The sequence below is a fragment of the Scyliorhinus torazame genome, chromosome 3 (assembly GCF_047496885.1).
Source record: "Scyliorhinus torazame isolate Kashiwa2021f chromosome 3, sScyTor2.1, whole genome shotgun sequence".
Classification (NCBI taxonomy): domain Eukaryota; kingdom Metazoa; phylum Chordata; class Chondrichthyes; order Carcharhiniformes; family Scyliorhinidae; genus Scyliorhinus; species Scyliorhinus torazame.
This window is the reverse complement of record NC_092709.1, coordinates 305,349,635-305,375,250: the sequence shown is the minus strand read 5'-3', so window position 1 is coordinate 305,375,250 and position 25,616 is coordinate 305,349,635. Positions and strand designations below refer to the sequence as shown.

General features: G+C 45.6%; 1 protein-coding gene across 8 annotated transcripts in view; it reads left to right on the top strand.

Annotated features, from left to right (window-relative positions):
* The window catches only part of LOC140409223 (fibroblast growth factor receptor 3-like), a 277,279-nt gene that overhangs the window by 171,955 nt on the left and 79,708 nt on the right, over nucleotides 1-25,616 (top strand). For 7 of the 8 annotated variants that reach the window (XM_072497512.1, XM_072497513.1, XM_072497511.1 and 4 more), the window contains exons 6-8: nucleotides 7,891-8,014; nucleotides 11,333-11,523; nucleotides 18,604-18,754. In XM_072497512.1, coding sequence (XP_072353613.1) covers nucleotides 7,891-8,014; nucleotides 11,333-11,523; nucleotides 18,604-18,754 — 466 coding nt within the window. Of the gene's footprint in view, nucleotides 1-7,890; nucleotides 8,015-11,332; nucleotides 11,524-18,603; nucleotides 18,755-19,531; nucleotides 19,677-25,616 lie in introns of all 8 variants that reach the window. The other variant, XM_072497515.1, reaches the window with a different exon arrangement.

Genomic DNA, 25,616 nt, shown 5'->3' with positions numbered 1-25,616 from the left:
TCATCTAAAAAGATCCGTCGCTGCATTTCCAATTCCTGTCTTAGCCCCCCTTCATCTGCTTCACCCTCATGGATTTTAACAGTTAAATTTTTTTTCTCGGTGATTGGGGCGGTGATCTGATCTAGTGCACCCCGCATTCTACCCATCACACATTTAAGGATGGCCAGGCCCACAAAGATGCAGCCGATAGCTACCACTAGATACATGGCCATATTTATCAACCAGTCCTTCCATCCTCCAGATCCCCAGTTACCCCAAGAGTCAGGATCCTGCATCCCGTCCAAGTGATCCCGTATGCGATCCATAAATTTAGTAATGTTAGCGGTCAAGTCTTGAACTCCCATGATACACTTGCCCTGTACTATGGCGCATACCCCACCCTCACGGGCCAGAAGATAGTCAAGAGCATACCGGTTCTGCATTGCAAACAACCGTAGCTGAGACAACTCCTTAGTTATTGCCCCGAGGGCTCCCAAGGTTTCATTTCCCAAGATGGTAAGGCCGCAAATAAAATAATTCCGATCACTAACAGCCAAGGAACCCCCCACACCTCCCAGTGTCAATACGCTCAGAATGCCCCACCCGGCTGAGTGGCCCCGGTTGGGTGCAAGAACCTGAGGTTTTTTCCAGTTCTCGCAAAATTCAGCAGAGACTGCCCGGCGTGCTAACTGATTATGCAGGTTCCACGCTGAAGGGCAGGGGACTGTGGTAGGGACTAGAGTCCCTATAGCAATTCGGCGGGGAAATGGGGTGACAAAACGTTGGTCGCCGTACCATTAAATAAAAAGTAGTATCCTTGTTCCATGTGGAGACTAGCATCACAATCAGCATATCGGTTGCGTAAGGACCTCCCAGTAGCCCAGTTTATCCAATTTTGAAATGCCCATTCGGGCCGCCCAGCAATGCAGAAAGCCCTATTCCCAACAGTGATATGAGAGACATTCGCCCAGCCACAAAGGAGCTGGAGGCCAGCGTTCAATGGAACGCAAGTGGTGTTATAACAAACGCATTGGCCAGACGCCTGGGTGATATGGCACCTCCTGTCCATACAGGTGGGAAACAGACATGTTATATTTGTGTCCACCTCTACCAGCAAACAGCCATATCCTTCACTGCTGAAGCAATTCTCGTACGACCGGGAATCCCTATTGGGAGTGAAGTGGCTAGGTATGTACGCCCTCCACCGTCGCAGCCTATCGTACTGTGAATGGGAATTATCCCGAGGGAGGGGAAGGCAAATAGCCGGTGGTGCTGAATCCGGATCGTAAGGAAGAGTGACGTGCTCGGGCAATGGCTCGGAACGCTGACAATGAACCACCGTTTGGGGAGTGCCCCAAAGCGGTGAAACAGAAAATAACCTAGACACCGCTGCGGGGTTTGGGTAGCAGACAACCCGTCCCTGGCCATACAGACGGTGGTAAATCTGGTAGAAGAGATTCATACTACCCGGGTTTTCCTCAGTTTGGCCTTTAATTAACTTAAGTGCATCTCCCGGTAACCTACGTTCTAGCTGTACTTCCCTTCTCACACGCCCCGTCCTCTCTCTAGTCCCTTTCTCTTTCTCATGGTCTCTTCCTACACTCTTCTGACAGCCTGATGTTACCTTTATTGTACCACTTTTAACACATCCAAAATCAAATTTACATGTATTCCAAAAACAAGGCAATGTCCATATAATGTTCCCTTCCCATCGCCGGGACCGGTGCAGCTGCTTCATGACTCCCGCATTCTCCTTAACTTTGATGACCTTCCATGAGTCGATACCATGTCCTCGTATATGGGGGCAGTGAAGGACATCACCTTTGCATAGGTGATGTATCCTTGTAGATTGGTTGGGGCTACACAGATACATAATATTCCCCTTTTCCATGTCCATCGCCAATAACACGCCAAGCGAAGTGAGGCCAAATATCAGACAGACGATGCGTAGCCACTCCATCATGCTCCACACCTGTAAAATAGCACTGGAGAAGGGAGGCAGGTTAGTATCCGACCTTTTACAGTAGTGGAGATGGACTCAATTTACAGTGATGTAGGTGGACCCAAGCACTTCGCCCCTCCACTTTAACTGCTGTGGGGGTGGTAAGGAGAACTTGGAAGGGCCCGTCCCATCGCGGCTCCGACCCCTTCCTAGTCCAATTTTTGACCATGACATAACTACCGGGCTGGACTGAAAGTGAGCTAGGTACTGGGGCAATGGCTGGTGAGCCGCACGGACCGGGCCATGGAGTTCCTTGAGCACTTGCGTAAGGGCTAGAACATAGGTGGTCATTTCTTCAGTCATCTGATGAAACTGAACCCGTCTGGGAACCTGCAGGCTCCAAGGAGTTCTAAGAGGCCTGCCATAAAGAATCTCGGCGGGAGAGAGCCAGGCTGGTCCCGCAGGTGTAACCCGCAGCTGGAAGAGGGCAACGGGGAGCAACTTAAGCCATGTCAGTCCCGTGTCTGCTCTTAATTTAGCCAATTTAGTTTTGAGGGTCTGATTGTGTCTCTCAACCACCCCGGCTGCCTGCGGTCTGTAAGCACAGTGTAACTGCTGGCGTATGCCCAACTGGGAGCAAAACTCCTTGTTAATTTGTCCAATAAAATGAGGCCCATTATCAGAACTTAACTGAGCTGGTATACCGTACCGGGGAATGATTTCCCTCATCAAGACTTTAACCACAGTAGCAGCTTTACTATAGATAGTCGGATACGCCTCGACCCATCTGCTGAACACATCCACAATGACCAAAACATATTTGTAACATTGACACCTTTCCAACTCAATGTAATCCATTTGGAGCGTCTCAAAGGGACCACTGGGCAACGGGGTTTGCCCCTTCCCACAAGGGATACCTTTTCCGGTGTTATATTGCTGACAAATCAAACACCGATTACTGATACGCTGGGCCAACCCCTGCATTTTAGGGTGCCACCAAGTGTCCAGCAACAAATCACTAGTCCCTCGAGCCCCACAATGAGTTGCAAAGTGTACACATTCGATGACCCATAAAGCCAGTACATCAGACATACAAGTCTGATGTGCAGGCGTGGTCCATAAAGAGGAAACAGAATCATATGTACAACCTAACCGTTTCCACATTTGTTTATCACTCTCAGGAGCGTCCTCCTGTAACCTTATGACGTCTGGCATTGGCTTGTCAGAAGCAGACACATTCATAGTAGATCGTTTAGTCTGACTTAACATTTTAGGCACTTCACTTGCTGAATTTGTGCGGCTGTGCGCGCTGCACGATCTGCTCGTTCATTACCAACGTCAACTGGGGTTGTACCATTCGTGTGGGCAGCGCATTTAATAACGGAAATCTGCGCTGGCAGAAGGAGGGCCTGCAGTAGGTCATTAACTAAACCCCGGTGGGATATTTGACCACACATAATCATGTCAGGTTGTTCTGACGAAATGTCACTCAAATCGCCCCTTATTGTGGTAGTTTCCTGAATCAAGGCTAAACAGTCGTGGCCAGGTGCGTCTTCATGGACAGGGGGACCACTAAGAAAACAGGCTGGATTGATAGTGGTACAGTATTTAAATGTCAGACGTGGATTGTTCAAAAGGTATATCTCATACCTATTCTGACGAGCTGCGGTAAGATGCTGACCATTCGCCCCATATCCCTGGCATGGTACTGGTCATGGACCTGACGTGTAATATGAGGGCTTACCGAAGCTGACTGTGGCCATAAATGTGGTGATATTGTAACAAAATCGGCTGTACCTTCTTTTCCCGTGACTGTGGCTATAACCTTGACTGGCCATTCGGTCTCAAGTAATGGCCGGTATTTGTCCTCCAACTCCCTGTTTCGTCCAGTTCTGTCATAGGCCAGGGTAACGTGATGCAGTGACTGTTCAATGTCTAACGTCCACCACTGGGGGGTGATAGAAATATAGCACTGTTGTCTCATCCTCCTCTTCGCTGATCCACCCACCCAAAGTCACTATATTGGAGCTCCTGCTGGTAAACTACCATTTCTGCCGCTTGTTGGGATCGCAGATCATCCTTTTTCATTACATACTCAGTCTTAACCTTTGTAACTGAGCCTCCTTCTTGGCCTACACCCTCCTTCCAGTAAAATCTGACTGCCCTTGCCATCTGGGAAGGGTCGTTCTCTGTCCAATTCATGTTATTACATTTCACAGCAGTAACCACAGAAGGTGGTAGGCAATGCATTAACATAGCACAGTATTGAGGGGAATTCTGACCATTTTGATACAGCAAATCGCCTGACTGCCCCCGGTAGATTTCATTAAAACGCCCCAGAAATTCCTATGGCTCGTCAATCTTCCTAGGTTTTAGGTCTAAGATAACAGAAAGATTTATGGGCCTTTGAAATGTGCTATTCAACGCATTCAAGATCTGTGTCCTTCTTTTCTCTATTTGCTCTCTTTTTTTTTAAACTTAAAAATGTTTGAAAATTCAAATTGAATTACTGCAACTTGCAAGCTTAGCTCTGATCTCAACTCAGAACTAAATTTACAATTTGCTTAACACAAACTTGTATAACATTTACAACTTAATTATTTCTTTATCTTAACAATTTTTCTTTTAACAAGTTTTTTTTCTGTTACATACACATAAGTATTAGCAAAATCAACTATCATAAGTATTAGCAAAATCAATTATCATCTCCAGATTGACACTTTTTAAAATGGTGTCCATGATCTTCTTTAAGTTTCTATTAATCTCCAGATAAAATTAGATAAACCTTATTTCAAGTAAGTAAAATTTAAGATTCTGGCAATTTCAATCAATTGCTTTCGAAAATAATAACTTTTATCAAAGAGGTGGAGAAACCCACTGGTTTCCTTTAATTAATTCAAAACGTAACTTTGCTGGTGTTCACTGACTCAAAGGAAAGGTATCCGATTACACTGCAGACTGGTGCTGTTATCTCAAGGCCTGAGTGAGAAGCACTGTCTGTTTTCAACTCCGCCTGCTGCTGTTAACCCTTTGAGAGACTTCTGCTTCAACCAATATGCAGCATTCCTCACAATCTCAACTAGACCTCGGAACTTTACAGTCCAAGGAGACAATTTTAGCTTAATCAACTATATATTTAAAACACTCACACATAGAGTTGAACCATCTTCAGATTTAAAAACAGTTATACTGGACTGAACCTTCATTAATTAAGTCACATCAGCCTCTGAACCCTGATAATAGACTGAACCTTCATTAATTAAGTCCCATCAGCCTCTGAACCCTGATAATAGACTGAACCTTCATTATTTAAGTCCCATCAGCCTCTGAACCCTGATAATAGACTGAACCTTCATTATTTAAGTCCCATCAGCCTCTGAACCCTGATAATAGACTGAACCTTCATTATTAAAGTCCCATCCGCCCAAAACCCTAACCCAAGCCGAAACAACAATATGAAATCCCATCAATTAAAGTGCTAATCCCCAGACTGACCTGTGATTTCGTCGAGGCGGTCTTTCTGTGCCAACCGCGAGTGACCAGACTAATCAGACGATAAGAAGAGGGGAACAATCAATGCGCGGTCGTTTTCCAGTTCTACATTGAGGGCCCTTTGTTCCCCATCTTCCTGTTCATAATCAGTCTAATTCTGATTTCGCAGTTGGATCAGGATCGCCCAGAGAAATCCCGGTTTTCGGCACCAAATGTTGATTCCCAAATTTCTTTCTCTGTCAGTCTGGCCTCAATAAAAGTTGAGACGGATTCGCACGTAAACAGAAGTTATTTATTTAGCTTGCAAGCTTGAATCATCTTACAGAAATGTAAGAGACATCCAGCTTCTTACATCCCAGAAAACGACTGAACTAAAAGACAAAGGGATCTCTGCAAAATCAATTCAAATGGTATCAAGTTTCACATACTCGACGGACATAGGTCAGCCTATGTCCCTCCTGACCTGTTCGATCTATTCTGATTGGCTCACTTCCAATCCCTTTCTCTGGCCCCTATCAATGCAGCATCACTCTCATAGACCCACCTCTTCCTGCTTTTTCCATGCGGTCTCAAATTCCTTTGTCCCTAACTGCAAGAATCAAAGTGGCTTATTTCTACATTACATTAACTAGTAACTCTAAAGTAACTATTTTATATCACATTCGTCATCTGCGTGGGTTTCCTCCGGGCGCTCCGGTTTCCTCCCAGAAGTCCCGAAAGACTGCTTGTTGGGTGAATTGGACATTCTGAATTCTCCCTCCCGAACAGGCGCTGTCGTTTGGTGACTTGGGATTTTCACAGTAACTTCATTGCGGCGCTGATGTAAGCCTACTTGTGACACTAATAATAAAGATTATCATTATGATATTGAACATCCAAATCTCCTCTTAGTCATCTTTTCTCCAAGGAGAACAATGTGAAAACCTCTCCAATTTACCCTCGAAAGTGAAGCTTCTCATCCCTGGAACCGTTCTTGTAAACCTCACCTGCAATTTCTCCAATACATTCACAGCCTTTCTATAGTGTGGTGCCCATAACTGCACACACTATTCCAGCTGAGGTCGGAGGCCGAACTATTGCGTTGTTCAATTTCAGCATTACCTCCTTGCATTTGTGCTCTATGCTTCGAGCAGTGTTTACCATACATGGATGGAAAGTGTTGTCAGTGACACCCTTCCAGAAACACTGACCTCTCATAAGCCATTTCCCTGACTGCCTCATGTAGCCAGTGTAATTTTCAACAAACCTTTGAGACAGCTAATACGGTTGCCAGGCTACACCCAGTTCTTCAATTGTGTACTGTTAATAGCCTTCCTGTGAGTAGTTTTACAGGAGTGCAGTTTATGATCAGTACTCCCTCAGTCAGTGACACTTTTTAATCATAGGAACCCTACAGAGTAGATGGAGGCCTTTCGGCCCATCCTGTCTGCACCGACCCTCCTAGGCCCACTCTCTGCCCTATCCCCTCACTTCACCTGACCTCCACTTATTGGACACTAAGGGACAATTTAGCATAGCCAATCGACCTAACCTGCACATCATTGGGCATCATGGGAGGAAACCCACGCAGACACAGGGAGAATGTGCAAACTCCGCACAGTCATCCAAGGCCAGAATTGAACCCGGTCCCTGGTGCTGTGAGGTAGCAGTGCTAAACACTGTGCCACCATGCCGCCCTTTTTGATGTATTTGACCTGACCATATGGATAGCTGCCGGGTCTCCAGTTAAAGCAGAAAGCACAGAGGTGCATTCCCTCCCTATTATAGCAATGGGAATGGTGGGCTTCTGGCTTTCAGTAGTACTAACAGCAGGAAGAAAGGTAATTCGGGGGATGTGGCTGACAGCAGTCATTGGTTGTCCCAGTTGAACACTGTTCTTCTGAATCTATGAAGCATTTCAGTTAGGGTTAGGGACACATCGGGTTGTATGTGTCCTTTTCCTGGGAAGTAAAACAGTGAATCAAAGCTTTGATGCTCTCGGACAACATTTTGCTTTTCTCATCTAAAGTATCATTGCCAAACATGTTCTGAAACATATCAGATATGTTTAGCTGACATGCCTGTTACATCTTATAAAGACTTAAAAGTGTCAGTGGGATTTGTTGCATAAACAGTAGAAACTACGTGAGGGGTTTGCACCAATAGTGGGGGGGGGGGGGTTGGGTTGGACAGGGACGGAGGCAATCAGTGGGCAGTGATCAGTCACAGTAACCCAGGCTGCTTGTAACTTCCTGCTCTCTATTACAGCTGCTGGCTCCCACCTTTCACTAACAGATTGTGTTTTGGAACTGGGGGAATCTGCCAGTATGTTTCAGCTTTGTAAGCTGAGCTGATCAGCCAGTAGGTGACCTGGCTAGGGAGCATTTATGTTCCTTCTACTTTTGGAAAGGCAACCTAGACTCACATTCAGAAGCCAGCAGGAAATAGAGACCTTGTAGAAAACTGGTGACCATCTTCTGCCTGATTTCTTCCTCTAGTTTCAACACCAGCAGTGGAGTTTGGCGATGGAGAGTGTCGTCCCCTCGGACCGTGGCAATTACACGTGCGTGGTCGAGAACAAATATGGCAGCATTAGCCACACCTACCAGCTGGATGTACTCGGTAAGATGACTCTTAAGTTTGATTGAGCTGCTAACATATATGAGTTGAAAATACAATGTGTGACATTGGTAATGAGTCCGTTAGCAGTCACGGTTTTGCGCTCCAGTTCCAGTCCCAGACATTTCCCTGGTTAACACTCCTTAACTGGACTGAGAGGGCTGCTACATTCTAAGAAGTGCTGTAATTTCAGGTGGGATGGTAAACTGAGCCTTCATCTCCTTCTTAAGGTGGGCAAAATTGATCATTTGACACTATCAAAAGACGAGCAAGGAGGTTGTCCTCTTATCACCACCACACCAAAAACAGATGAGCTAATAATTCATTCCTTTGTTGTTTCTGGGATCCACTGTGCAGGAATTGACTGCAGCGCTTGCCTAGGTAAGGGTCTCGACAGTTCGGAAGTAACCTCTTGATTGTGAAGCGCTTCAGGCACACCCTGAGGATGAGATGAAGTGTTATATAAATACAAAGTTCTTTGAGGCATTGATTCTCTCACTGGGTACTGGTTGACCTGTGAGGGACAGGCTGCAGTGCCTCACCTAGCTGGCCCTAACTGGTGATTGGACCGAGGAGAACATCACAGCCTTGCCCATTCCTGTCTTCATCTGTTCCATTCTAAATCTTCCAGGTGGGATGATTGTAGAGCGATCAGAACAGGGGAACCGAAGGGCGGCACGGTGGAGCAGTGGTTAGCATTGCTGCCTACGGCGCTGAGGACCCGGGTTCGATCCCGGCCCCGGGTCACTGTCTCTGTGGAGTTTGCACATTCTCCCCGTGTCTGCGTGGGTGTCACCCCCACGAAGATGTGCAGGTTAGGTGGATTGGCCACATTCAATTGCCCCTTAATTGGTAAAAATAATTGAGCACTCTAAATTTATTAAAAAGAAGCAAAAGGAATAGGGGAACTGTGACTGATTTCCCACTCTCGAACCCTCGTTGAGATGAGTTCACTGAGTGCAGAATGGAAGTTGGACTTCTGGACTTGTACAGGAGAGATACATGATGGTGGAGAGTGTGGTGCACTCTCAAATTCATCAGACATTCTTATTTTATTGATCTAAATGAGAATTTCTGGAGTAAACGGCTCGCTGCTGCTTAATTGAAAGAGATGTATAATGGGTGGCTTAGTCATTGTCACCAATTATTTACACCCAAAGTCAGAATTGCCCCCAAGGATCGAAATCTGAAACTCAAGCCATCCTAACCTCTTTATGGAGACCTGTAACCGCATAGTACCAGCAGAGGCCTGGAAGTAGGTCAAGAAAAACAGACTCTTGACAAACACAACTTTAAAAAGGGGCTGGAAAAACATTGAGACTTGAAGAATTCTGGGGTGAGAGGAAAAAGAAAGATTTCTGTATCGTATGAGAAGTATGGGTGGGAGGATGGTCCTTGCGGAAGGCACCAGTCCAGTGGGCTTGTATGACCGAGCCAAGTTAATATTCTGAAGTTTAGCTTGATTACCTTGGGGGAGCTGGGAATATTTATTCAGAACTACCCCGAGGGACATTAAATGGATGAAGTGAGACCATACCAGAGAAACAATATATGGGGCGGGATTCGCCGATCCTGAGGCTAAGTGTTGACACCGTCAGAAATGCCGTCACGTTTCCCAACGGCGTCAACACAGCCCCAGGATCAGCAATTCTGGCCCCTACAGGGGGCCAGCAGGTCGCTGGAGCAGTTCACGCCGCTCCAGCTGCTGATCCGGCCATGGAATGGGCGCCAAGGGATGCGCGCATGTGCAGTGGGTCCGGCGCGAACCCGCGCATGTGAAGACCCACCGGCGCGATTTCCGCGCATGTCGGTGTCTCCCATGTCCGCGCCGGCCCTGACCCAACATGGCACAGGAGTACAGGGGCCGGCCCGTCGATCGGTGGATCCCGATCGCGGGGCAGGCCACATCTGAGGCCCCACCCCCCCCCCCCCCCCCCCCCCCCCCCCCGCCGCCGCCACCCGACCCTTCAACGCCGAGGTCCCGCCGGCTCAGAGCAGGTTGGAACGGTGCCAACGGGACTTGTTTTTTTTTTTAACGCCTGCTCGGCCCATCTGGGCCGGAGAATCGCGCGGGGGGCCGGTAGACCCGCGCCGCGCCGACCAGCGCCGCGCCGTCCCCAATGGCGTTGATTCTCCGCTCTGCGTCAGGGCGGCGTGGTGCGAGTCGCACGGCCCGCCGGCGATTCTCCGACCCGGCACGGGGTCGGAGAATCCTGCCCATGGCCTGTGGAATGAATGGGCCTTTTCTTACTCTTTGAACTAGAGAGGTAGTTAAAGATTGTAATAGAAGATGGAAGTAAAGCTTTAAATTATAATGATTTACTCTTATTGTGAAAGAAAATCACAATTATTTTGTCTGTATTAACAGTGATTTCTATTACACTTAAAGGCAATTGTAGAAAATTGTAAAACTCTTTAGGGATTGGATAATAAATTGCTGAAGAGTCAGTGGTCCATATCTTCGTATCATATCATATATCATAAACAGGGGATATTTAGCACAGGGCTAAATCGCTGGCTTTGAAAGCAGACCAAGGCAGGCCAGCAGCATGGTTCAATTCCCGTAACAGCCTCCCTGAACAGGCGCCGGAATGTGGCGACTAGGGTTTTTTCACAGTAACTTCATTTGAAGCCTACTTGTGACAATAAGCGATTTTCATTTTATTTTCATTATTGTATCGATTAGGGATTCAAATACAATCACCTATAGTAAGTTGTCATTGTGCATTAAAACAAGCTTCAAGTTTAACCCATTTACTGCATGGAGAATATGGGTGGCACGGTAGCACAGAGGTTAGCACTGTTGCTCAACAGCTCCAGATCCCGGGTTCGATTCCCACTTGGGCCACTGTCTGTGCGGAGTCTGCACGTTCTCCCCGTGTTTGCGTGGGTTCCTCCAGGTGCTCCAATTTCCTCCCACAAGTCCTGAAAGACATGCTGTTAGGTGAATTGGACATTCTGAATTCTCCCTCTGTGTACCCGAACAGGCACTGTATTGTGGCGACTAGGGGATTTTCACAGTAATTTCATTGCAGTGTTAATGTAAGCCAACTTGTGACAATAATAAAGATGATTATTATTGTAATAAAGCTGCCAGTAGTATTCACATGGTTCATTTGGCATATCCTCCAGTACTCTACTCTCTTGGCCTGGCATCCAACTCCCTTTCTCGTAACTCTACTCACTCACCTGGCAACCTAATTCAAATGCTGACAATCTTGTACCTTAAAAGAAAATAATAATAAGTGTTTTATTACTAATTCCAAAATGAAGATGTGGACATTGCTCTGTTTTCATCTGAAATGTTTTCTTCATTTTTAGAAAGGTCTCCACATCGGCCTATTCTTCAGGCAGGGCTGCCTGCAAACCAGTCAGTGGTTGTGGGCAGCGATGTAGAATTCCATTGCAAGGTCTTCAGCGACGCACAACCGCACATCCAGTGGCTTAAACATGTGGAAGTCAATGGCAGCAAACTGGGGCCAGATGGAGCTCCATACGTCATTGTGCTGAAAGTAAGTAGCAGGATAGTTGAGCAGTGCGGCAGATAAACATGGCAACCAATAATCCCACCTGGGATCTCAGTGGCACTCGCATGCACAAAGAGAAAATGTAATTCTTACACACAAAAATAGTCAAGGACTCGACAATTACTTGCGTTTCTATGGCACCTTTAACAGAGAAAAACATCCCAAAGTGCTTCATTGGAACATTAACAGACAAAAGCTAAAGAGGAGATATGTTGATAATTGAATAAAGATAAGGAAGGGACAAAGAAGTAGAGCATAAACTAATGATCCTACTGAATTTTACTTCCACTAAGGCTTTGTCTCCGGCATGGGGGCAGTGTCAGTGATCATCGATCTCAGAGTGAGATGTTTATTGACCGCACTGCCTGACTTTGCAACATTCAGTCTGTCTGCACAATTGTTATTTTGTTTTTAAATTGCCCAGAGTCCTGCCCAGCCCAGCTTGAAAAGCTGGATACACACTGGGGGTTACAGCGGGACCTTGATTCTTATACCCTTGTTCTACGAAAGCAAACTGCAAGAAAGACTTCAAGCCTCTGTTTATCCCGATTGTTTGAGCTGGTCGGATAGATGCTTGTGCCTGTGGATTCAGTGCAGCCACTTTGAGCTGCTGTGTTGGTTAAAGTTCCCCTTAAATCTGGAATCAGAGCAGCTATTAGGGAAAAAGCATGGGGTGTGAGGGGGGGACATAGCTGAATGTGTGTGGAATGTGCACAGTGAGCACAAAGAGGATTTTCAAATAGGCACAGGGCAAACAATAACATCCCATGGATTTAAAGCCCTGCCAGGAATGAAGGGGCACTGGCCTGGAACTAAACTGCTTTCCCTTTCCGAGAAGTCAAAAGGAATATGAAAAATCCCTGGTAAAAACAGGACTGAAATAGAACTTTAGTATGGCTTGAAGTTTGGAAGAGTTTTTAAGCAGGGAATTCCAGAGATTAAGACCTGAAGGAAAGATGCACAAGAGGTGAATGTTGGAAGGACACGTAGTTCTTGAAGGGCTGTGGTGCAGGAAAATGTTGCACAGGTAAAGCAGATTTGAACACTAGTAGCATGGAAATTCATGAGATGTCACGCCCTCTGAAACCAGGTGACTTATTGTTCAGGAATCAGCCCAATATTTTCTGTACAAACAAATTAAAGCCAGCTTAAAGATGTAACGTGTTTGTGAAAAAGTTATTTGTAGTTGTGATTTAGAGATGACAGAATGTTGTAGGATGCTTCAAGATGCGCCATGGCCTGGATATTTTTCACTGCCCAAGCAAGGAGGGTTTTCGCAAGCACTTTGCAAAGAAAGCAAGGAGCTAGGTTCACCGATGCATCCCTAATATCCGGTCGCGTACATCAAATTATTTTTTTTTCAAATTTAGATTATCCAATTCATTTTTTCCAATTAAGGGGCAATTTAGCGTAGCCAATTAGCCTATGCACATCTTTTGTGTTGTGGGGGCGAAACCCACGCAAACACGGAGAATGTGCAAACTCCACACGGACAGTGACCCAGAGCCGGGATCGAACCTGGGACCTCGGCGCTGTGAGGCAGCAGCACTAACCACTGCGCCACCGTGCTGCCCTTATACATCAAATTCAATATGCACCGAGCCCACCCAAATGCCCGGGCAGCGATGTTCTCCATCATCGCCGAGATGCCCCATGTCCAGTGGGTGATCGACGGGCTTCATGTCCCACTACGGGCTTCAGCCCATGTATTTGTCGTGACGTTTAAGGGGTGTCTTGCCAAATAGATGAATGGGATGGGAATAGATGGATACAGACCCCAGAAGTGTAGGTTTTAGGTTTGACGGCAGCTTGGTGGGTGCAGGCTTGGAGGGCCGAAGGGGCCTGTTCCAGTGCTGTACTTTTCTTTGTTCTTTGTCTGTTGATCATGCTTTTGGTTGCACGCCCTGAGGACTGGAATCAGCTGCATGGATCCTAAATTACGTAATTATGTATTGTTGTGTTATATAATATCACAGAGTAATATTATGATAGTTGTGGGTAGCCATCTTGCCTCAGAGTCAGAACATGGTGGGTACAAATCCGACTCCAGATGCTTGGGCACAATATCTAGGCTGATGCTGCATTGTAGTACTGGGCGGAGTGCTGCATTGGAATTTCAAAGGTGCTGTCTTTCAGATGGGACATTAAACCGAGGCCTTGTCAGTCTCTAAGGTGGATGCACAAGGTTCCATGGGACTAGTATTAAGAAGAGCAGGAGAATTCTGAGCAATGTTTGTTCCTCTGCCACCATCACAAAAGTGGATTATTGGCTTATTATCACACTGCTGGTTATGAGACCTGGCTGCTTACAAATTGTCTGCCACGTTTTCTACACTGCAGTAGCAACATAACATTTGCTATGTACCTCTTTAGCTATAAAGCCTTTTGGGATGTCTTGGGTTCATGAAATGTGCCATATAAATGCAAGTTCTTTTATATGTTAGACACTTTTAATTTAAACTTTAACGTGACATATAGTCTCAGAAAAAGTGACTGTGAAGCTGACAGATTGCTTTTTCAAATAAATTTAGAGTACCCAATTCTTTGTTTTTCCAATAAAAGGGCAATTTTTAGCATGGCTAATCTACGTACCCTGCACATCTTTGGATTTGTGGGAGTGAGACCCAGGCAGACACCGAGAGAATGTGCAAACTCCACACGGACAGTGACCCAGGGCCAGGATCGAACCCGGGTCCTCGGCGCCGTGCGGCAGCAGTGCTAACCACCATGCCGCCCCGACAGATTGTTATAAAAATTCCACTTGTCACCCTTATCCAACCCTGGTCGATATGTGACTGCAGTTTCACACCAACATGATTGATTCATAACAACTCTGAAAGTGGCATCAAGCCATCACCTCCTCAGGGCTGATTATCAATCTTGTCGGGAACAACCACATGCTGAGACTAAATGTTTAAATATTGCGTGAGCTGGAAAGCTGATGTTTCATATCCAACTGCTGCGGCCTCCCAACAAGTGGCTCAGAGGCTGTGGAACTGCTGAATGGGTCTGTACTGAGAAGTTGCTGCAAACAATTGGCTTTACCCAGTAATCGCTAAATAGCATTCTCTCTGGAGTTGTTCATTCCCAATCAACTAATGAAAAGAGACAAGGAGGGAAGGTAATGTTGGGAAAGGGCTACAGCATTTGGGCAGGGAAGACCTGGAAAGTGCAACACCTGCTCTTTTGCCTGGAGGGACTCGCTTGATGTTGTAAAGACTTGTTTATAGAATGTGGCAGATGGCAACAGAAACAGAGCTCATGTTAAAACACAGCATTTTCCCCGTCCACCCCATGCTTTACACAACACGCTGCCCACTGAGTAAATAATCTGAATAATTTTATAAATCATGAATCATGTTATTAAAATAACATGACTACGCTGAGAGTTTATTTAAAAAAATTGTGCAATGTCAGCCATGTCACTCATTTTATGTCTATGGGAAATATATTTTGTGCTCATTAAAAATTAATATTGTCTACCCTTCACCAGTAAAAGGCATCAAAGTTCATAAGGCCATTGGATGAAGTCTAATGGTGGAAAATGTGGCAGCTTCTGGAAAATTAACATTCTGCAAAAAGATACCCAGAATGTGTGACAGAGTTCCTTTTGGCTCAATTGTCCAGACATAGAACATTTTGGGACCATTTACGGATCTCGTAACCGTCTGTCAGAGCAGTGCACCTCCTAGGCCAGTTTCCCAGGGAGTCATCAGTTAGCAGGCCACCTCCTGGTTCGCCATCCAATTAGAGATGGCAGGAGGTTTGAGGAGGAGGGTGTGCTAACGAGCATTCCAACATCCTTCACCACGACTGGACTGTGAGGCAAAAACATCAAAAACATCTGGCGTGAAATGGCTGCGAGAAGGGGCTGAGGGAACCAGCAGCCATTTCAGGATCTTGATCACAGTCTCTGAGGTGCTCTTGCCATGGCTAGTCTGTGCCCATGTCTACCCTCGTGCTTGCTGTTTGCATCATTAAGCGGTCAGATTGCAATGTATTTTCATGCTGCTTGGATCTCACGTGGTGCGGCTCCCTCCCCTGAATAGATGAGGTGCTGAAACAGCATGGGCCTCTTCTTACACTTCCCTTGGAAATTTGTTACAACCCGCCCATTTTAAGAAGCTGAATTTGATTTCCTGCTCATTCTGGATGGGTTACCATCACTGCTAGGAAGCCACCTACGGGAATAGAGGTAGGATGTAGGAACACAGAAGAGAAACTGGTACAAAGCATTTTATTCTCTGATCTTGCTTGCTCCACCACTCCAAACCTGACTCCCAAGGGCCAGGTTAAAATTGCCTCCCAGCAGGGGCACCAAAATCTGCACTTAAACATGTTTGTGGGTTCCGCATGTTTTGAACACTTCTGCACCCTTCAATAGCAGTGTCTGGGCAGGCAAATAAAGGCCTAAAATGGGTAAAATGAGGCCTGGGTTGCAGGCTGCTGAATCTGGATTGGGCTCAGAATCAAGCCCGCTTTCTTAATATTGTACGGAAACTGAGACACTGGAAACTTAAACCGAGTAGACAGTGAAGTGGTAGTATTGTCACCGAACTGTAATCGGGAGACCCAGAGTAATGCTCTGGGGACCTTGGCTCAAATCCTGCAATTATAATTCTAGCGATAACCATGAAACCATTGTCAGTTGCCGTGGAAACCCATCAGGTGATCTGATTTCCTTTAGGGAAGGAAACCCGTCTGGTGACACCAGACCTACTCCCATCACCCCTCTGATGATGATCAGTGCATATCCATGTTGAACACTTGAAGAACGGAGTGTGGGCGGAACCGTGGGGTGTGTGGAAGTCAATGTCCATCACCAAGAGTGGTCCGATCACACCGCTACTGACCTCGTCCTAAAGGATATTGCTGGTAGACTGGGTCTTCGGCAGGTGGTGACTGAGCCAACAAGAGGGGAAAACATCTGCTAACGTCATTCGCACAAAGCTGCCTGCAGCAGATGTATCTGTTCCTGTCCGTATTGGTAGGAATGACCACAGCACACTCCCTGTGGAGACGAAGTCCCCGCCTTCACATTGAAAATACCCTTCATCGTATTGTGTGGCACTACGACTGTGCTAAGACTTTGAACAGATCTAGCAATTCAAGACTGGACAACCATGAGGCACTGTGGTCCTTAACAGCAGCAGAATTGTACTCAATCACAATCTGTAACCTCATGATCCAGCACTCTACCATTAACCCCAAGCCAGGGGACCAACCCGAGTTCAATGAAGAATGCAAGCGGGCATGCCAGGAGCAGCACCAGATAACCTGGTTAAACTACAACACAGGCTTACTTGCATGCTAACCAGCATAATCAGCAAGTAATCAAGCTAAGCGCTGCCACAACCAACGGTTCAGACCTAAGCTCTGCCTTCCTGCCACATCCAGCTGTGAATGGTGATGGACAATTGAACAACTCACTAGAGGATGAAGCGCCACAAATCTCTCTATCCTCAATGATAGGGGAGTCCAGCACATCAGTACATTTGCGACAACCTTCAGCCAGAAGTGCTGAGTGGATGATCCGTCTCGGCCCCCTCCAGAGATCCCTAGCATCACAGATGCCTGTCTTCAACCAATTTGATTCATTCCACGTGATATCAAGAACCAGCTGAAGACACTGGATACAGCAAATGCTATGACCGTATTCTAGCAATTGTGCTCCAGAACGTGCAATGCCACAGATGGGGCAACTTGTGGAGCTTTGTCCTCCAGTGAGTTGTTTAAATGTGCATCACTCCACTCCTGACCTGCTTACAATCTTGGATCAAACATGGACAAAAGAGCTGAACTCCAAAGGGGTGGTGAGAGTGACTGCCTTTAATATCAAGGCTGCTTTTGATCAAGTGTGGCAACGAGGAGCTCCAGCAAGACTGGAGTAAATGGGAATTAGCGGGAAAACTGTCCACTGGTTAGAGTCATACCTACCACAAAGGAAGATGAGGCTGTTGGAGGTCAGTCATCTCAGCTCTAGGACAATGCTGCAGGAGTTCCTCAGGGGTGTGTCCCAGATCCAACCATCTTCAGCTGTTGCATCATTGACCTTCCTTCCATCATAATGTCAGAAGTATGAATGTTCAGCACCATTTGTGACTCCTCAGATGCGAAAGCAGTCCATGACCAAATGCAACAAGACCTGGACAATATCCAGGCTTGAGCTGACAAGTGGCAAGTAACAAGTGCCAGGCAACGGCCATTTCCAACAAAAGAGAATCTAACCATCGCCCCATGACGGTCAAAGGAATTTCCATCACTGACCCCGCCACTATCAATATCCTGGGGGTACCATTGACCATAACCTCATAAACAGTGTGGCTACAAAAGCAAGTCAGAGGCTAGGAATCCTGCGGCGAGTAACTCAACTCCTGACTTCCAAAAGCTGTCCACTCTTTGCAAGGCACAAGGTAGGAGGAGTGTGATGGAACACTCGCCTCCTGACTCCCTGAAGCCTGTTCACAATATACAAGACACAAGTCGGGATTGTGACAAAATATTCTTCCCTTGCCTGAATCAGTTCAGCTCCAGCTCCAACAACACTCTAGAAGTTTGACACCATGTAGAACAAAGCAACCAGTTTGATTGGCATCCCTTCCACAAACATTCACTCCCTCGACCACGAATGTAAAGTAGTAGCAGTGTGTACCATCTACAAGATGCACTGCAGGAACTCACCAGGGTTCCTTTAGCAACACCTTCTAAACCTACAACCACTGCCAACTAGAAGGTCATGGGCATCAGATACATGGGAACACCAGCACCTGGAGGTTCCCTCCAAGTCAAAATCCAAGAGATCCAGGATTTTGATCCAACGACAATGAATGAATGACAATATATTTCCAAGTGAGAATGGTACATGGCAACGTGCAGCTAACGATGGGACAGGTAAACCAAGTGGCAAAGATAAGTTTACTGTCAAGTTTGTTTTTAATTAGCCACACCCTGCCACTCCCATCTAGTGGTCCCAGTGGGGAATGTCTACTGCTACCATTGGCTGTAGCCGTGCCGTGGAGCTGCGTCTGAACATACTGACCTGTTCTGTGTGATCTATTCTTGCAGTCGTGGATAAATAATACCGCTGAAGCGGACGATAAACTCATTCTTTACAATGTGACAGAACAGGATGCGGGCGAGTATCTGTGTAGAGCCACCAATTTCGTTGGCACGGCTGAAAAGCTGCACTGGCTATATGTCAACAAACCGAAACCAGGTAAACGCAAAACTCTGTCCCAGGCCTCGAATCCCTGAATATGACCTTTAATCCCTACCCACCCCTCCCCCAGCCGTCGCGCCAACCCAATATGGAGCAAGAAAATCGCTTGTATGTTACTGAACTCAACTGCTGCAGGCTGCCAACCATTCGCCAGTAACCTTTCCTCTTTGCTACTCATTGGAATAAAACCCCACCCTTGCTGTGGAAAAAATTGCTACAATACAGAGGATTGCATTCCATATTTCACTCTTCCTATTGTTAACCCCTTTTCCTCTCACTACTACTAATTTTCAAAGACAATCGCATTGAATAACCATTTGCTGCCCTTAACTGATTCACTGCTGTTTTATTTAATAGTACTGCCTTTCGTCTTTGCCCCCTTTTCGTCCTCCATCTAATGTGACTATCTCTGCAAAAATAATCCTTTTTTTAAACGTAACTTCGATGCAATCCAGCATATTGTGGGTCAATTTTTCTCCCCGCCCCCCCCCCCCCTCCAATTTCAAACACTTGCTTTTGCTCTTGCATGCCTAATAGTGGGACAGAGAGAGTGAGAGCCTGGTGAAGGGAACTCTTGACTAATGTGCAGGTTGCAGAGGTAGGAATATCTGTCACGTTGCACCATTCTGGAGCAGGATGGAACCTTCTACATGTGCTGGAACCTGCTTTCAGGTCTGTGGTGTGCAGGGACTTTAACTGAGGTGCTATGGTCAAACCTTACCTTATTGTCTCCTCTCCATTTTCTTCTATCCTGTTTGGTGTCTTTTTTTGTAGACTGCTGGTATTAACACAACGGATAAGGAAAGAGAAATTCTGTACTTGCGAAATGTTACTTTTGAGGATGCAGGGGAGTATACCTGTTTGGCTGGTAATTCGGTTGGGTTTTCGCATCACTCTGCATGGTTGTCCGTTTTGCCAGGTATTTCTGCTCTTTCAAATTCTCTCGTGATTATTGTGTAATGTTCTTTTGCCAAAATTTTGTTCTTTTAATCACACGTACTTTAAACAGGAAGTCGCACCATCAGTATCCATTTTTTGTTCAATACTTCCCAATTCTACCCGTTAAAGTCCTCTCCCGTCACCCGCCCCACCCCATCACAGACATCCTCACCCAAGCTGGTGAGTGTCAGGCTATTCAGCCTGCAGCGAAGGTGAGCAGCAGCCATGGCTGAATTCTCTTCCATCCCCTCTTCCCTGGGACAAAGAGGTTGAGACCAATTATACTGCTGGTGTCAATAGGTTAATGGGAGCTGACAGTATCTGGGAGTCCCAATGATAGGAGAAATCTAATGTACGCTATGACATACTGAAATTATGGACTTGCAGGGATCCATCCTCCTGAGCTGAGTAAATTATAATCTTGTCTTGGGATATGAGGAGAAAGTACCAACAAGAAGTTTATTTGGCTCCTTTACAGACTAGTTCCTCCCAGGCATGTTTCCTGTTCACTATGTGGACATCCATTTTTGAAGGAAAGGATACAGATGGTGTAAATTTCTGTTTGAATGCAAAATGATAGAAAAAATTATGCTTTTCAAGCGCAATGATTTTGCCAGCTTGTTTTCAATAATTAACGGGTGATACTGCATAATAACACGAAGGCCACTCATGCCTGTGGGAATACGAACTGAAACTCGAGCCTTTCAGTTGGGTTTCAAGTGGAGGTAAAATGAAATACAGTAATGCAATCAATTCATAAACCAGACCCGTTCACCAATTACTGTGTGGTTTTCACGACGGTGAAACGGGGGAATACCTAACATAGTCCAGATGTACCCAAGACACAGATAGGTGTGAAGTAAAATACCAGTTAATAAAATGAAACATTTTGTATATTAATTCACCAAGAAAAGGAAATACTAATAGCGAACGTAGCTGAGCAGTCAGCTGATGTTTCTTTTTTATTGAATATTTTTATTCTCCTTTTTCACGTTTTCATCAAAATTTATAACAACAGTTAATCAACAATAACAACAAATACAATGGCAATCCCTTAGCCAACAATCCCCCTATCCCAACCACCCTCAAACAGCTCCCAGCATTTTGAACACCAATGAAAAAGAATCATCAATAACTTATACATTCCCCCTCATGTTCGATGTCATCCAATTCATGAAAATGCATGATGAACATGAGTTGTAGAATCCTTCCATCCTCCCCCTCAAGTCGAACTTAACTTTCTCGAGCATCAAGAACTCCAGCAGATCCCCCCGCCACGCCTAGGCAAAGGGTGGAGAAGGCGACCTCCACCCCAACAGAATCCGCCTTTGGGTGCTTAGCGAGGTGAAGGGCGTAGGCTAAGCCTCTGCACCCGCTTCCAACCCCGGCCGATCCAACACCCCGAATATGGCTTGCAGGGGACCTGGTTCGTTGCCATGTGCACCACCTTTGAGATTACCTTAAAGACCTCCCTCCAATACTCCTCCAGTTTTGGAAAGGAATAAAACATATGAATGTGATTAGTGGGGCTCCCCCACACCGTTCACAAACAATCTCCACTCCATCAAAAAGTTGTCTCATCCTCGCCCTTGTGAGGTGTGCCCTATACACCACCTTCAACTGTATCAGCATAAACCTCGCGCACGAAGTTGACGCATTCACCCTCCGGAGCACCTCACGCCAAGCCCCCTCCTCTCTCCCAACTCTTCCTCCCACTTCGCCTTAATCCTTTCTAGTGATGCCTTATCTTCCCCCAAAATCACCCTATAAATTGCTGACACCACCCCCTTCTCCATTCCCCCTGTCATCAATGTCTCTTCTGACAGTGTGGGAGCCGGCGCCATCGGAAAGCTCTGTACCTCCTTCCTGGCAAAATCTTGGACCTGTAATTATCTAAATATAGTCAGCTGATGTTTCGCATAAAGCTTTCGTTTTGTTGTTTCTAGTGGATAATAAAACCATAGAATGGTTACGGTGCAGAAAGAGGCCATTGAGCCAATCATGTCTGCACCAGCCAAGAAAGAGAAAAATATATTAGCCGCTCCGTTTAATCCCATTTTCCAGCACCAGTAGCCTTGCAGGTTGCAGAACTCCAGATGCAGATTTAAATGCGTTGTGTTGCTGCCTCAACCACCAACTTTGGCAGTGAATTCTAGCCACCCACCACCCTCTGGATGAAAAAGCTTTCCTCATGACCCTGCTAATCCACCCACCAATATCTTGGATATGTGCCCACTAGTAATTAACCCCTCAGCTTGGGGAACACGTTTTTCCTGTCCAGGCCCCTCATAATTTTATACACCTCAATTAGGTCACCCCTTAGCCTCCTCTGTTCTAAGGAAAACAACCTTAGCCTATCCAATCTCTTCTCACAGCTGCAATTTTCATGCCGCAGCAACATTCTTGTAAATCTCCTCTGCACTCTCTCCAGAGCAATTATGTCCTTCCTGTAATGTAGTGACCAGATCGGTCCACAAAGCTCCATATATGGCCTAACCAACATTTTATACAGTTCCATCATTATATCCCTGCTTGTGTATGCAATACCTTGCCCAATGAAGGAAAGCATTCCATATGCTTTCTTGTACACCTGTCCTGCCTCCCTCATGGACCCGTGGCCATGCGCTCTAATATCTCTCACTTCCTCAAGCCCCCTCAATATCTCCTGTTTATTGAGTATTCCTTTGCTTTGTTTTCCCTTCCCAAATGCAATGCCTCACTTTTCCAGATTGAATTCCATTCACCATTTCTCTGCCCTCTCAACCAAACTATTGATATCATTATGGAGTTGACAGCTATCCTGTTCACTATCACTACACGGCCAATTTGTGTGTTACCTGCAGGTTTCCCAATCATGCCACCCACATTTAAGTCTTCAACATTAATATATGCAACACACAGCAAGTGCCCAACACTGACCCCTGCGGAACACCACTGGAAACGTCCATTCGATAAAACACCCTTTGTTTCCTGTCACTGAACCAGTTTGGATCCAACCTGGCACCTTCTCCTGGATCCCATGAGATCTCACTTATCTGACCAGTCTACCAAGTGGGCCCTTATCAAATGCCTTACTGAAATCCATGTGGACAATGTCCCCATATCAATCCTCTTTGTTGTCTCCTCAAAAAATTAAATTAAGTTCGTGAGACACAATCTTCCCCCAAACCCATGCTGACTATGCCTGATCAATCCTTTTCTATCTAAGTGACAGTTTATTCTTCCAGAATTGTTTCCAATAATTTGCTTAACGCTGAAGTCAGACTGACCAGTCTATAGTTTTCTGCCCTTTCCCTCACACCCTGTTTAAATAATCTGGAAATAGCTGAATAGGAGGATGGAAAATGGAAGTCCCACAATAAATGTGACCATTTTATCTGAATATTTGTGAAAACCTTTCACAGATCACTGAAATGAAATGAATAGCAAGAGCCTACAGGCTCGCCTGCACTCAGCCCAGCAGAAATATTTGATCATAAATAAACAAACACTGCTGTAGCCTATTTGAACATTTCCAATGGGATTTTTATTTGAAAATGCTCCAAGCCCTCATGGTACCATCTTTGGTATATCTGAGAACCGACGCCAAGAGGACAGGCAATGGCGGTGCTGGTGCTTCAGGCACAGTACCAGGCCTCTGGCCTAAACCTTCTTGGATCCAAGTATATATGAAGAATAGAAGCTTTCTGATTTTAAAAAAAAGTACTATAATCAATAATATTAACATAGATGTAATAATCTGTTATATATCTTAATATGTATTATAGAATACATTTGGTTGTTAAACTAATTGGTATTTGGACATGTGCTTCAGATGACTGAATTTCATGTGTGCTGTGTTCAGTTTCCCCAGGAGATGGTGCGTCTCTTTACCACTCAACATTCCGATCCCGCACTCAGCCCATTCTTTCAGCCTCTGTGGTCACTTGGAAGTGTCAAAGTATCACAAATGTTCATAATTAAAGGGAGACCTTTTCACATATAGTTTTATTTATCCCAGGTACTATTTGTACCGCTCACATTTTGCAGGTCTAATTTAAGGGCTGTCACATTAGAGTCATTGAGTCCTACAGAAAAGGCCCATCGGCCCATCACATCTGCGCTGGTCAAAACCAACCACCTAACCATTCTAACCCCATTTTCCAGCACTTGGCCCAAGCCTTATATGCCTTAGGATCGCAAGTGTACATCTAAATGCTTCTTAAATGTTATGAGCGTCTCTGCCTCCAACACCCTCTCAGGCAGCGAGTTCCAAACTTCCACCACCCTCTGGGTGAAAACAATTTTCCTCACATCCCCTTTAAATCTCTGCGCCCCAGGGGACCAAGGAGAAAAGTTTCTTCCTGTCTACTCTAGTTATTCCTGTCATAATTGTATACATGTCAATCATGTTCCCCCTCAGTCTCCTCTGCTCCAAGGAAAACAATCCAAGTCTATTCAATCTCTCTTCATAACTAGAACTCTCCAGCCCAGGCAACATCCTGGTAAATCTCCTCTGTACCCTTTCCAGAGCTATCACATCTGTCCTAATGTAGATTCCAGAACTGCAAACAATACTTTAGTTGTGGCCTACTACAGTTCAGCATAACCTCTCTGCTCTTAAACTCTATGCCTCAGCTAATAAAGGCAAGTATACCATATGCCTTCTTAACCACTGATTTCACCTGTTCTGCTACCTTAAGGGACAGGTGTAAATGCGCACAACGGTCTCTCTGATCCTTGATGCTTCTCAGAGTCCTGCCGTTTATCATGTATTCCATTGCCTTGTTTGGCCTGCCCAAGAGGATCACCTCACACATATCTGGATTGATTCTATATGCCACTAATCAGCCCATCTGACCAGCCCGACTATATCTTCCTGTAATCTAAGGCTATCCTCCTCACTATTTATCATCACACCAATTTTTGTATCATCCTTCCTGCATTCATGTCTAAATCATTTATATAAACCACAAACAGCAAGGGCCCCACACTGATCCTTGCGAGACCCCACTGGACACAGGCTTTCAGTCAGAAAAAACCCCTCAACCATCACTTTCATTTTTTTTTTCATTTCATTTCATTTCACTCTCTGCTTCCTGCCACTCAGCCAATTTTGGATCCAATTTGCCAAATTTCCTTGGATCCCATGAGCCCTTAACTTCGCTATCAGTCTCCCATGTGGGACCTTATGAAAAGCCTTGCTGAAGTCCAAGTAGATTATGTCAAATGCATTATCCTCGTCTAAAGCTGGTCACCTCTTCGGAAAATTGTATCAAGTTGGTCAAACACGACCTCCCCTTAACAAAACCATGCTGACTGTTCTTGATTAATCCCTCTCTCTCCAAATGCAGATTCAATCTGTCTCTCAGAATTGCTTTGAATAGTTTCCCTGCCACTGAGGTTGACTGACTGGCCTGTAGTTTCCTGGTTTATCCCTTCCTCCCTTCTTGAATAATGGTACCACATTTTCTATCCTCCAGTCCTCCGGCACCTTTCCTGTGGCCAGAGAGGAATTGAAAATTATTGCCGGTCCCTGATATTTCCTCCCTTGACTCACTCAACAGCCTGGGATACATTTCATCTGGCCCGTAGATTTGTCTACGTTTAAGCCTGCCAGACCACTCAGAACCTCCTCTATGTCTATGTTAATCTCATTAATTTTATTACAATCCTTCTCCTTGATTTCTATACCCACACCCATCCCTCTCACGAGTGAACACTGACAGAACGTATTCATTTAGAATCTACCTATTTCCTGATTAAATGCGTCCCACCGTTCTGTCACAGATTTACCTAAGAGTGTCTGCTCCCAGTCCACTCTGGCCAAATCATATCTGATCTTATCAAAATCGGCCTTCCCCCAATTTAAAGCTTTGACCTCTGGCCCATCCTGGCTGAGCTTTCTCTCAGGATCCCAGTCCCCAACCAAGTTACTTTA